The sequence below is a fragment of the Mytilus trossulus genome, chromosome 7 (assembly GCF_036588685.1).
Source record: "Mytilus trossulus isolate FHL-02 chromosome 7, PNRI_Mtr1.1.1.hap1, whole genome shotgun sequence".
NCBI classification, from domain to species: Eukaryota; Metazoa; Mollusca; class Bivalvia; order Mytilida; family Mytilidae; genus Mytilus; species Mytilus trossulus.
In genome coordinates, this window is record NC_086379.1 from 76,067,133 (window position 1) to 76,080,111 (window position 12,979).

Consider the following 12,979-nt stretch of genomic DNA (forward strand, 5'->3'; position numbering starts at 1 on the left):
TAAACAATTCAAATGAGAAAACTAAGTATATACAAATAGAAAAGTGTACTTCGACGGAGAGTCGTCTTATTGGCACTCGTATCACATCTTCTTACGATCTATATACAATTTCTCATAATGATCACGATCCCGTAGAAGTGTGAAGTGACATGAAAACTACCCCAAAACCAGATTGTCACAGAGACATCATATGTCATTTCCGCCGGCCTCACTTGACAATTAAATATTATTGAAAAAATAAGATAAAACCAGTTTTTTTTCCACAAATGCAATTAAATCTGATCTCAATACGGTAACCCTGAGGATGAACAGTCGGTTATGTTTTTTTTTTCCTTAAAAAAACATTCTGATTTCCAATTTAATGTAAAAAAAATGTTCTGGTTAAGCAGATGTGAAAAAAAATTATTCTTAACCCTAATTTCCCCATCATGATCTTTCAGTGTTAAATATTGAGGAAGAAAAAACTGATTGATAGCGCCATTTTAAAAAGGAGGTTCCCACCAGGGACAAAGGAAGGGAGGGTTCCAACTCCATATGTCCCCATTTACTTGAAATGCATTGATCGTCCAAAAAAAAGGGGGGTTCCAACCCCCGGATCCCTCCCCTGGATCCGCCACATATGTGTATATATGTCTCTGGTTGAAATGTGCCGGTCTAAAAGCATAATTATGGTTTTTGCGGGTTCTACTGTCTGATGGTATGAGAATAGCAGATGGTATAGCTACGATTTGATGTCCTATTTTGTAGATGTATGTCTCTGGAAAAACTAATTAAACAACCTTCGCGCGACGCAAAAAAAAAATCCGAATCAGATACCCCCATTTCTTTCAAGTTAATTTAAATGGTCGCTCCCTCTGTCTAGTCCTAGTAATGTATAGTCCCAGTTTCTACCATAAAAAAAAGGAGCCACGTGAAGAAGAAACTGAAAAAAACCACACATCATTATTAATATGTTTGTTAAAAAAAACTGTGGTTTTGAACCATAAAACATAATTGTAAAAAAATTATTTTCAAATCGATGTGTATATTAAAATTAATAATAACCCGAGAGACGTCAGAATAAATGGTACATGTATAAACATCATGACGATTGTTCCTGTGGATCGTACACGTCTCTGTTATATATATGACCTAATATAAATCGAATAATATCAAATTATGTCCCAGCTGATAAATAAATTAAGTCTCAAAACCCACTTTAATGTAAATCAAAGACAATATTATCTTACAGGATTTTAATAGCAAAAAAAGACAATTAAATTTAGTACTGTATATGTCTCTGGCAAAAATATACTTTCTTAATCGTTGTTTTAATTAATCATTTGAAAATGACCGAAAACAACAAATCTTTGTCATTGTTTGTGGTAAACGAAGCGTAACCTTCAAAATAGTAAACGTGGAACTGCTATATCCGGGAGCACATGTTCCCCCTATAAAACTGTTAAACGTCTTACGTTGACACGTGACACAGTTTTTCGTCCAATCCCTCCACAACACGGTTCTGTTGTGCTGACTTATTTTACGCATGCGCACAATAAACCGGTCTCTTTGCCACGTTGAAGACTTCAACTAGGTTCATATACTTTGGGATCAGTCTTTTACATCACAGAACCAAACGGTTATACTTGCAAAAAATATGCTGCCTTTATTTCTAAGTGCCTGCTTTGTTGCTCTAACTTTTGGAGCAGACATTAAAGACGAAAATGGTGTTTTAGTGTTGACAACAGCAAATATGGAAGATGCTCTGAAAGAAAACCCCAACATCTTGATTGAGTTTTGTAAGTATATGTCAGTTAATACACATGTACACATACCTATTAGATAACTATTTTGTACAGGTATATCTGTATTATGTCTATGAAACACATAACATTGATAAAAGTGGATGATATCATAATGTTTTATATATTCATATGTTTGACAGGTTAAAGATTCCATATGGAATATCCAGCGTCAGCATCATTATAAAGTCAAAAGAGTAACATGAAGTCTAGAGTAATACTTCCTATGATATTACGACCCTACAAGAATAAGAAAGTTAATAGAACGCATAAAAAATACTAACATTTTATTAATGTCCTATTAAATATTGTTGATAGTCCATAAACTATCACTAATAAAGTTGGCTACAGTTCTGTGATTTACCTGTTTTGATGTATTTAGCAATACACATGTATTTATAAATTTCACGAGTTGAATCAGCATGTTTTGTGTGGATGTGGCACATCTGTTATTTTACTTTTAATTGTGTTACTATTGTTTAATTAGTCCTTACCAAGAATAATGTTTTCAGATAAATGTCTTAACACTTACACCGATGTGTATCATTGAATTCTTTATAGTTGGAGGTTACAGTTAAAAAAGGACCAGGTGCTTAGATTAACAAATAAAGATTAATTGTCACTTGTCAGATACATGAATATTCTAAAGCAAATAACATCATGACCTCATATTTCATTATTTGATGTACTCTGTAATTCCTAATTCCTAGATGATGAAATTAGTGCAGGGTATTATTTTACTAAATCCAAGGCAGATTTAAGGGGATCCAGATATATATATGGTCAATGCAGACTTTTTACATGTCCCAATCCAAAAATTTGCCCAGATTTGCTAAGAACACAGGTAAACAAATCAGTAAACAATGATTTCAATTATTTTATTTGCAGATGCCCCATGGTGTGGCCATTGTAAAGCTCTAGTACCAGAGTATGAGAAGGCAGCCAAAGCTTTAGCTGATGAAGGCTCAGACATTAAGTTAGCCAAGGTTGATGCTACTGTCGAGACTTCACTTGGAGAAAAATATGAAGTCCGAGGCTACCCTACTATCAAATTCTTCAGATCAGGAACACCAACTGATTATTCAGGTAATGCTAAGAACAAAACATTCTGGTTTGAATACAGTATATTTTTTAATGAATTTGTTGGGAATATCTTTTCCACTAGCAGTCTATTGTTTTCAGGGAGCGTGTAGTCATAAACAATGCTAAAAACATATTTTGTTTGTCAATAATGCTGCCCTTGTTGAAGTACTTGTAAGATTGATATTTTAAAGACTGAAAAATTATTCATTAACAAAGTAAAACATTTAATGCTGAACATGTATAAATGTTGTATTGCATGGTTTGTAGAAAAGAAATTTTAGAATTATTATTTCAAAGCTATGCATTGCAAGGTGCTGCCTACAATGAATTCTTGAGATTAAGAAAATATTGATTGAAAACAGAATTAAGTTTCACTCAAATTTTTCATAATTGTCATTGTATCAATTTTATGTTATATAGGTGGTAGACAGTCAGCTGATATTGTAAACTGGTTGAAGAAGAAGACTGGTCCCGCTTGTGTTACTTTAGATTCAGTAGATGCTGCTAAAGCAATGATTGAAAAAGATGAAGTTGTTGTTATTGGTTTCTTCAAGGTGATTTACAGTTTGAAAACAATATTCTTAAGGGGGCCGTCTTTAAGCTGACATACTCTTTTCAGTCTTTTAGGTTAAACTTGTTATCCATATGATATACATGACTTAATCTTAAATATGGAAAGGAAAAGAAATTAATTTAACAACTTAAAAAATTGATTTTCTGTATGGCATTTAGTACAAGGAAGGTTTTACTAAAAATTATAATTACTTTTATGTTAATTTCTAGCAGCTGTTACATTTTTATTGACTTTTGTAATTTACAACAAACTAATTATGGTAATGTTTTACTTTTCCATGTATTTACCTTGAGGTACATAGAAGTTTTAATAAATTCAAAATACAATTGAATATTGATGCTTTAAATTATCATTTTATTTGAAAAAGAGTTTGTTGAAAGAAAAACATTTTAATTATGTAGATATAAAACCTTAGTTGTTGTGGTCTTGAATACCTTCATGTTAGTGTATCTTGTCTCCATGTGTTCAACTATTGATGCTTTGAAAAGTTAACTTTAGACTAGGAAAAGAAGAGATTTTTTTTAACTATTTATAAATTTGCACTTGGAATTCGAGGTTTCTTAAATGTATGAATGTTTCCTTTCTAGGATTTGAAATCAGACAGTGCTAAAGAATACGAGAAAGCAGCACAAGGTATTGATGATATCCCATTCGGAATTACATCCAATACTGATATCTTCAAAGAATATGAAATGGAATCTGATGGTGTTGCTCTCTTCAAGAAGGTAAAACTTATTTGAAATGAGGATTTAAGTGTGTATAACATCAAACCTTGCACAATATATTAGCATCATCATAAAATGTTTGAAAAAGTACAAAAAAAACACTAAGCACAGTCATGCATTTGCCGAAATGGCACTTTATGAGACCACCTTCTAAAACTATTTTTGAACAATGAGGATCAATATTTTATATTATATTTTCTCATAAAGAATTTAATATTTATATATTCCCTACAGTTTAAATAAGACTGGTCTGCATTTAATTCAGGTTATGAATTAAATTCAGATTCGTTACATGCACATGATCATACGAATGAATTGAAACCATCTGGGATTTTTATACCATAACTCCAGAGAAAATAAAGTTTTATAGAATGCAGCTTAACAATCTGTGGCATGGCTTAAGGGCAAGTTGAAGTGACCAGTATTCTGGTTAGATTACATCTGACATTTTGTAACATATTGAAGTATTTATTTGGTATTATCACTTTGCCTTGAGCTATAATGTATTTTAAATAGCTATTTAATTTAGTACAGATGCATTGTTAAATGGACATATAATTACAAGTACATGTATGTCATAATTAATCACTTGAAAGGTTTTAAGTAATGGTTGAAATGTTATGAAGAATAATCAGTAGGTAAATAATTGATAAAAAAATAATTTGTTTAAAATCATGTTCTGACATCCGTGATATTTACTTTTTACAGTTTGATGAAGGACGTAATAACTTTGAAGGGGAAGTAACTGCTGATGCCGTCAACAAATTCATCTCAGCCAACAGATTACCATTGATTGTTGAATTCACACAAGAAGTAAGTAAACCAGATCATATAATACTGGTCGCCTCCATTCAAGATTTTTGAATTTAGGCACCACAGAGATGTGGTGTAATCGTGTAATCCTAAATCGGACAGCAAGTTTCAAGGTTTTAGCACGCCTTGCCATATGTACCAGTTTGAAGACTTAAACATGGCAACAAAATTAGATATTCTCTTACCACACAAATACAAAAATTCTATATAAAATCGAACAAACAATTATGAGCTATCTTCAAGATTTCAAGAATTTTTATTTTTAAATTTTTATTACTAAATATTACAAATTGTGCATGTGGACATTATGGCCAAAATACTAAGTCATGTGAGAAAATAAATAGTTGCTGAATTTGAAATTATGAATAATCAGTTCTATGACCATATTAAAGTTTATTCAAACGTTAATTAATTCTTTGCTGTTATTTTTTTAAAACTTTTTAATTTGCTTTCTTTAGTCTGCACAAAAGATCTTTGGTGGAGAAATCAAGAACCACATCTTACTCTTCTTAGAAAAGAAAGCTGATGCTTCTGCAAAAATTTTGGAAGGATACAGGAAGGCTGCAGTAGGATTTAAAGGAAAAGTTCTGTTTATCACATTAGACACCTCAGATGAAGATAATGCAAGAATCTTGGAATTCTTTGGTTTGAAGAAAGAAGAAACCCCAGCTGCACGTCTCATCACCCTAGGAGAAGACATGACCAAATATAAACCAGACTCTGATGATCTTTCAGAAGAAGCTGTTACTACATTCGTACAAGCCTTTTTAGATGGCAAATTGAAGGTGAGATTTTTTAATTAACAAGTTTTAGGTTTAAAGCTTTCAAGATCAATATACTTCTTAAATGTTTCATAATTTGCACATGTGATGCAAAAGATTATGCTATGCTGTTTTTGATAACATTAACAATTGGAATAGAATTAATCTTCTTGCAATATGTGGGGGAAAAAAACTAATTGAATATAGGGGTTTATATCCAGTGTGTGGATGTGATAATTTTACATTATTTCAGGTATGCAGAATGGAAATTTCAGTCTTTTCTGTATTTTTGAGCCAAGGTCATTCTTTAAAATACTAATTAACCATTTTAATTCAATTATTTATATATTTATATATTTGTTTACAGGCTCATTTGATGTCAGAAGAAGTCCCAGCAGATTGGGATTCAAAACCAGTTAAAACTTTAGTAGGAAAGAACTTTAAAGAAGTAGTTTTCGATCAAGATAAAGCAGTTTTAGTAGAATTCTGTAAGTTCATATTTTTAGTTTTTTTAAAAAATACATGTACTCTTAATGCAGAATATTTGAAGTTGCAAAAGGATTTTGAATATAAGCCTCAACAGATGTCTACTGGATGAGTGACATTTCAAAAGTATCCTAGTTACATTTTTAATGTGTAAAAATGAAAGGGAAATCAAAGTTTTTATTGTTGTCTACATTATATATTGACTAGGATCATACAAGTTGTATGTCATTTAAAGACAAAATAAGGAGATGTGGTATGATTGCCAATATAACAACTAAACATCAGAGACTAAATGTTATAGATTTTATAAGTTATGGGTCATTAATTATTGTATTTCCTTCAGCAAAGATAAAAAAAAAACATACAGCACAGCAAGCTAGAAAAGACCACGAAATGACAAAAGTAAAACAATTCAAACAAAATCATAAATGTCAAGACAAAACAAAAATTACCAAAACCTTAAAAAGAATCTGATTGTTAAAACCCTCTTATTTATAATAAAGCATTAACAAAAGCTAGAAATACAAAACAGTTTGTAATACTTATATGTACTGCTGATCCTTATTTCAACAGACTATTCATTGATGTTTGTCTTTTTTTTCAGATGCCCCATGGTGTGGACATTGTAAACAATTAGCCCCAATTTGGGATGAATTAGGAGAAAAATTTAACGATAAAGATGATATTGTTATAGCTAAAATGGACTCTACAGTTAATGAAATAGAAGATGTTAAAGTTCAAAGTTTCCCAACTATTAAATATTTCCCTAAAGGCAGCAGTGATGTAAGTTTAATTCACAAATTGAAAAAAGTACATCTACAAACTAAAAAGAAATAATTTCAAAGTAGTTTTGAAAGGATGTACATGATGTATGACATATTTTTATAAAGACATTTACCTCAAGACAGATGCCTAAATTGTCACCTGGAAATTTATCACAAATCTTTGAATAACATGAATCATTAACATCTTAAAAACAATTTATTATCACCTTGCTCAACTGAATGATTGGTATAGATTCTTGTACCTATATCAAGTTTTACTGTACTGTTCAGGTATAAGCAGCAACAAGTAATTAGCTAAGAGCAATAATTTTATCTGTGGCATACATTTTTATTAGTGAATTAAAGGTAATAAAACTTTGGTCATGCTCCAGGCTCTGGTTAATGTTATTTTTATTTAGTTCTTCTAAGCATATAAATTTGAAACTAAATTAAGCTGCTATTTGAATCTTGATTTTATTTTGTAAATATCAGCCAAGCATATTGCGTTACTATTTTCTCTTTACCATTGCAGGTTGTCGATTATAATGGAGAAAGAACTTTAGACGGATTTGTAAAATTCTTAGAAAGTGGAGGTAAAGAAGGAGCAGGAGAACCAGAAGAAGTAAGTTTTTCATTGGTATAAAATGTAAATTGTACAATAGGAAGATGGTTGTAAGAAAAGAAGATTAACCAATAAACTATTCTTTTGCTATTCCCGAAATACACAATGGAAACCATGAACACACAATTTTTATAGTTACAAGAATAATTAAAAAAAAATAATATCAAATTTCATTCAAAAAGAAAATTTGCAATTTTATCCCGAGGACAGGGTTGCTTTCAACACTCAAAATTATTTCTGAAAAGGGTACATCAAATATTCGAGACAACACAGAAACATATTTTATGGTGGTACAAATATAAAAGTCACGATTGACAGCTGTCACCAGTTTTGAATTTTAGTGCAAAATGTGTTCTGTTGTTGCAAGTACAATTCTTGATATAAAAAACATTATTAAGAAATGTAAAAAAAAATTTATTCTTATTTATCTTTTTTCTTCTTCAGGAGGATGAAGATGAAGATGAAGAGGAAGGAGATGAAGCAGCAGCAAAGGATGAATTATAAACATTTCCATTACGGGTTGTGCAGGGGTGGGGAGCTTATTCCATTGTCAAAGGGAGGGAAAACAATGAACCAGTCTGTTATTTGGAATCTCTGTTTGGACATTAAGTGACCTTAATTGTTGTCTATTTATTTAAATTTATTTGACTGTGTTCCAATACTGAGATTATTCCTTTTTGGGTTTAATGTTTGGTGCAGACATTTCTTGGAGTGCTTCCATATCATGTTGAATGTAGAGAGATGTTAGAATATGTTTAGATGTGTGAGTGGGTCCAGTGGTGCTATGATAGTTTTACATAGTAATTCACCATTTATCAAAAAGGTTACGGTTTTATTTAGGCACATATTTTTCATGTCATCAAAGACTTTTGCCAGCTGGATCCAATTATCTTTGAAATGAAAATGTAGGCAAATTCCAATGTCTTTAGACTTTATAGTTTTCATATTATGTAATCATTCATAGAACTAGTGCTGAATCTGATCCATTTAAAGTTCTTGAAAAAGTTAAAATTTAACCAAATTTAGAGTCTTTTGCATAATTTAGAATATTTCACCTGTCTAGTCATATCCAAAGATTTCGTAATCATTCCAAATTTTAGCTGTAAATTTCAAATTTGGAAATGAGAACCCAGTGTAGGCCCCTTTCTTACCGATAGCATCTTTATGTCTCTTTTTAATTGCTGTAAAAAATTGACAGAGAAAGTACAAATCCAAATTTCCTGTCATGCTTTTCTTTTTAATCTATAGCCATACATGTATCATGTTTTAAATTATTTTTCTGTGACGGTAGCAATAATCATAGTTAAGTTTGTTATTAATATTTTGAGTCTATGAGTGCTATAAGTGTTATTTCACTGACCTTAGTAAAAGTGTTTTTTTTTTAAAGAAATTCACCTCTAATATTTCTGTATTTTTAGGGTTTGCATTGTCAAATACTCTACCCTGATATTAAAAAAAATGTAACAGCATTTGTCTGAAGGGATAATATTCTCTCTGACTTCTATGAAGATCAAGTGAGCTTCTTTTCTGTCATGCAAGAAGACTTTTATCATCAGTTACCAGAAGTGTAGTGCAATTAAAACAGTTTTCAGCAAGTGACATTGCTACTTGATTTGTTGTTCATTAGGATCCTTTGTATCAGTAGATTTTTTATAGTGCTTCAAATAGCTTCCTCTTTTCCTACTTATATAAGGTCTTCTTATTCACAACATTGTTGTATTTGGAAATTTGAAATGTAAATTATTTATAGTATGAGCGTCCAAATACAAAAATGTTGTATCTATTTATTAATGGATTGTAGCCAGTAGTAATAGGGTCATCCCCTTTCTATAAATGGAACAACAGATTGTGTGCCATTGTCACTTTTTGGTTATTTTTACTATTTTATGTATGAATGGGTGATGGATGTGTTTTAATTGGACAGTTTGTTTTGTATACATGTTAAAGATAAACATTCAAAGTTTTGTAAGATTATATTAAGAAGCGTAAAAATAGTAAATATTAAAATTTGAAAATACAAACATTGTCTTTCTTGATCACTTATTAGGAAGCCCAGCATGAGAGCATACCTTATGACAGCATAAATTTCTCTTTAGCTCACCGTTCCAAATAACTGTGAGCTTTAGCCATCACTTGGCGTCTGTCGTTGTCGTCCGTTTGGTGTTAACTATTTCAAACATCTTCTCCTCTGAAACTACTTTACCAATTCCAACCAAACATAAGCTGAATGAATCTTAGGGTATCTAGAATAAAAGTTTGTGTTTTATTTTCTGTTTCTTCAAAAAACATGGCCGCCTTGAGTAAAAATAGAACATAGGGGTAAAATGCAGTTTTTGTCTTATATCTCAAAAAACCAAAGCATTAGGAAATTTGACATGGGATAAAAGTGTTCTATCAGCCCTGAAATTATCTGATGAATCAAACAACCTATCGTTAGGTAGCTGCCACTAAATTGGTGATTTTTAAGGAAATTTTGGTTTTGAAGAAAGTATGATAAAAAACTGCATTTTCAAACACTTATTAATATACATTAAACCAAAAACACAACCTACAATAAAATTGGACACTTAAACTATTAAACGAAAGATAAATGCCAAAAAATCCAAGTGAGCGTTTTAGGCTCTTGAGAGCCTCTTGTTTTGTCTAACTGGTATATGAACGACATAAAAACGAAATTGGTTTCATTGAAATCTTTTGTACAGTGCTACAATGTAACTCCTGCAAGATGTACCTGTTCAAACATATATTCACTTGTTGGAATCTTTCTTGGATGCAATCGAATGTCTGCTGACAGGGTCAATTTTATGTGTTTAGTCTAACCTACATCAGGTATTGAAATGCAAGAATTAGGAATTATTTTCAAGCAGCAGAAAAACCAAGTGTATGAATCATTTTAGAAGGTAAAAGACAAGTATGCTTCTTTCCTTGTATGCAAATACCTGTAATATGTGACAAAAGCTTTTGTCAATCGTGCATTAACCCTGATGGTTGCTTGCCCCCATTTTCATGGTTCAGTGACTGCTTGAATTACTTGTTATGAGTAATGGGATAACTACATTTGATTGGATCCCTTTAAGACCTTCATATTTGTCTTGCAGGATTCACTTGACCTTGACCCCATTTCTTAGATCTGTGAGCAAGGTTCAAATTATATATTAACTATGTTATAAGGTGTACATGTGAGTTTGGCAGGTTCCATCTGATATTAACATAATTTTAATGGTTCTTTGGTTAAGGCTTAGTTTTGTTACTAATTGGGTCAGTTTTTGTTTTGCCTAGACGCAGTATTCAAGGAGGGTATTACTATCAGGTGGCTGCTATTTGTATATAGGTATATAAATGTAAAATACCTGGATGTTTCATATTTTTTTATGCAGATACCTTTTTAGGAAGCTTCCCTCAACCATATGTTAACTGTCCTTGACCCTCATACGATGAATTTCATTTCTTGGTCTGTTTGAATTAAAATTGTGGTTTTTTTTGTCGTGTGAATTTCTCACTATATTTTGGTATATGGGTTCCTTGCAACGTCTACATGTCCTTCAGACATAGTTCATATGACCTTGACCTAATTGCATGGAACAACTAGTTCCTTGTCTCAAACACTATTGGTAGTAGATCAACTGCATTTGTATGGGATGATGATTAGTTGTACATGTCAGTGTGGCAGGTTTCATTTGACCTCTACCTCATTTTCATGGTTCATTGGTCAATGTTGATTTTTGTGTTTTTTGTGTTTTTCAAAATGCTTCAAGCAATAGGTCAACTATATTTAGTATATGGAATGATTGTAGAGTGTAGTTATAATCTGACCTTAACTTTATTTTTTAGGGTTCAATGTTCAATGTTGATTATTTGTGTTTTGATCTGTTCAATAGATCACTTTCGAGTTCATCCGTCACCGGGAAAAACTCATCAATTAGGCGTGCCTAAGTGACGTCATTTTCTGGATAGAGGGGATCACCTGTATCCCTGCGCTATTAATATCATCAAGCGTCTCAGTGATCTTCATTGTGCAGGATAAACTAGAAATAATTTTTGTTTTGTAAGTACTTAATCACAATTCCCTAATGAAAGCAGTGCTTGATTGTCAATTATGAGAATTTAGTTTGCCGAACAAATCGTGCAATATAGTATTATAATTTGCCAACATTGGAATAAAAGTGACCATGCCACTAAAAGCACAAATGATGTTTACTAAAACCATAGTTTTTGACGGAAATGCACCAAACTCGCAAGTTGTCTATTATTATATTCACTGGGTTAATCTGGTGTCCAAAAAATTGTGAGGTGCATATGCCTGTACCAAACAATTTATCAAGACTTTCTCTGCACTTTCAACTGAAGAAGTGTCCTGGTTTTTTTTTGTATGAGAAAACTTTATTTATTGTTATGGCTTATGCATTGATGACACATATATAGTTGAGTCAGTCTAGCGTACATTTGATCCTAACCCTGAAGTTATTGCAACAGACTATTTTTAAGTTTTAATCTTTAGCATTATACCCTAAATGTTCAACAAGATCTAACTTGAGCAAAACTAAAGGAAAATGATTTTATAATTCCTATGGAGATTTGCACTGAAATGGGAGATAACTCTGCAAAAAAGGCAGAAATATCAATAAAAATGAATACAAAATCAAACTTTATTGCTCTCATTCAAAAGAAATGTATTAATTCTTGATATTTTAGTTGTCTTTAGAGTATAAAAAATAACTAAAGGTGATTTTATATATTTTATCTATTAGCTACAACCTAGATTTAATAATTCCTTAGTTGACCACTTAAAATAAAAGTAATTAAGCATATATTCTTCTTTTTGTGGTTTAAAGTTTATTTAATCAAGGTAGCTGCTGAACAAATATTTGTTACAGATATAAACAATACCAAATATTCACATTATTTCCAAAATGGTTACAAAACCATAAATTTGCTATTTTTTTAATAAAAAAAGTGCCAAAAAAATAAATATACCCATAACACTTCGGTTTTGTACATTTCATGGGCAGAAGATTATATAATACAGTCAAATACAAACTTGTAACCCCATCAAAGTATCATACTTTTCATGAATTATAAGAAAATCAATCAAAAACTGACCCAAAAAAAGACTCATTTTTGCCAAGTTATCTCCCTTCCCAATGTTAATTTCCATAAGAAATTAAAAATGCTGATTTTGAGTTTTCCTCACATCAGATTTAATGGGATTTTTTTTCTGAGTATATTTGGGGCTTAATGCTATAGGTTAGAACTAAAACATTTTCTGTTGCAACTGGTTTGAGGTTCAAACTTAGTTTGACGGTACTAATAAGAAGTACATATCAAATATTTCAGGAGTTGCATTACAAATCAAATACAAACAACAGGAAA

At 31.3% G+C, this 12,979-nt stretch overlaps 1 protein-coding gene across 1 annotated transcript; it reads left to right on the top strand.

Annotated features, from left to right (window-relative positions):
• The first annotated feature begins 1,493 nt into the window (after nucleotides 1–1,493).
• Nucleotides 1,494–9,630, top strand: LOC134725830 (protein disulfide-isomerase-like). The gene is made up of 10 exons (XM_063590034.1): nucleotides 1,494–1,778; nucleotides 2,670–2,867; nucleotides 3,285–3,418; nucleotides 4,026–4,163; nucleotides 4,872–4,976; nucleotides 5,435–5,761; nucleotides 6,105–6,225; nucleotides 6,828–7,006; nucleotides 7,520–7,609; nucleotides 8,054–9,630. The coding sequence occupies exons 1-10, from the start codon at nucleotides 1,637–1,639 to the stop codon at nucleotides 8,111–8,113; spliced, it is 1,494 nt and encodes a 497-aa protein (XP_063446104.1). The 5' UTR covers nucleotides 1,494–1,636; the 3' UTR covers nucleotides 8,114–9,630.
• The last annotated feature ends 3,349 nt before the right edge of the window (nucleotides 9,631–12,979 follow it).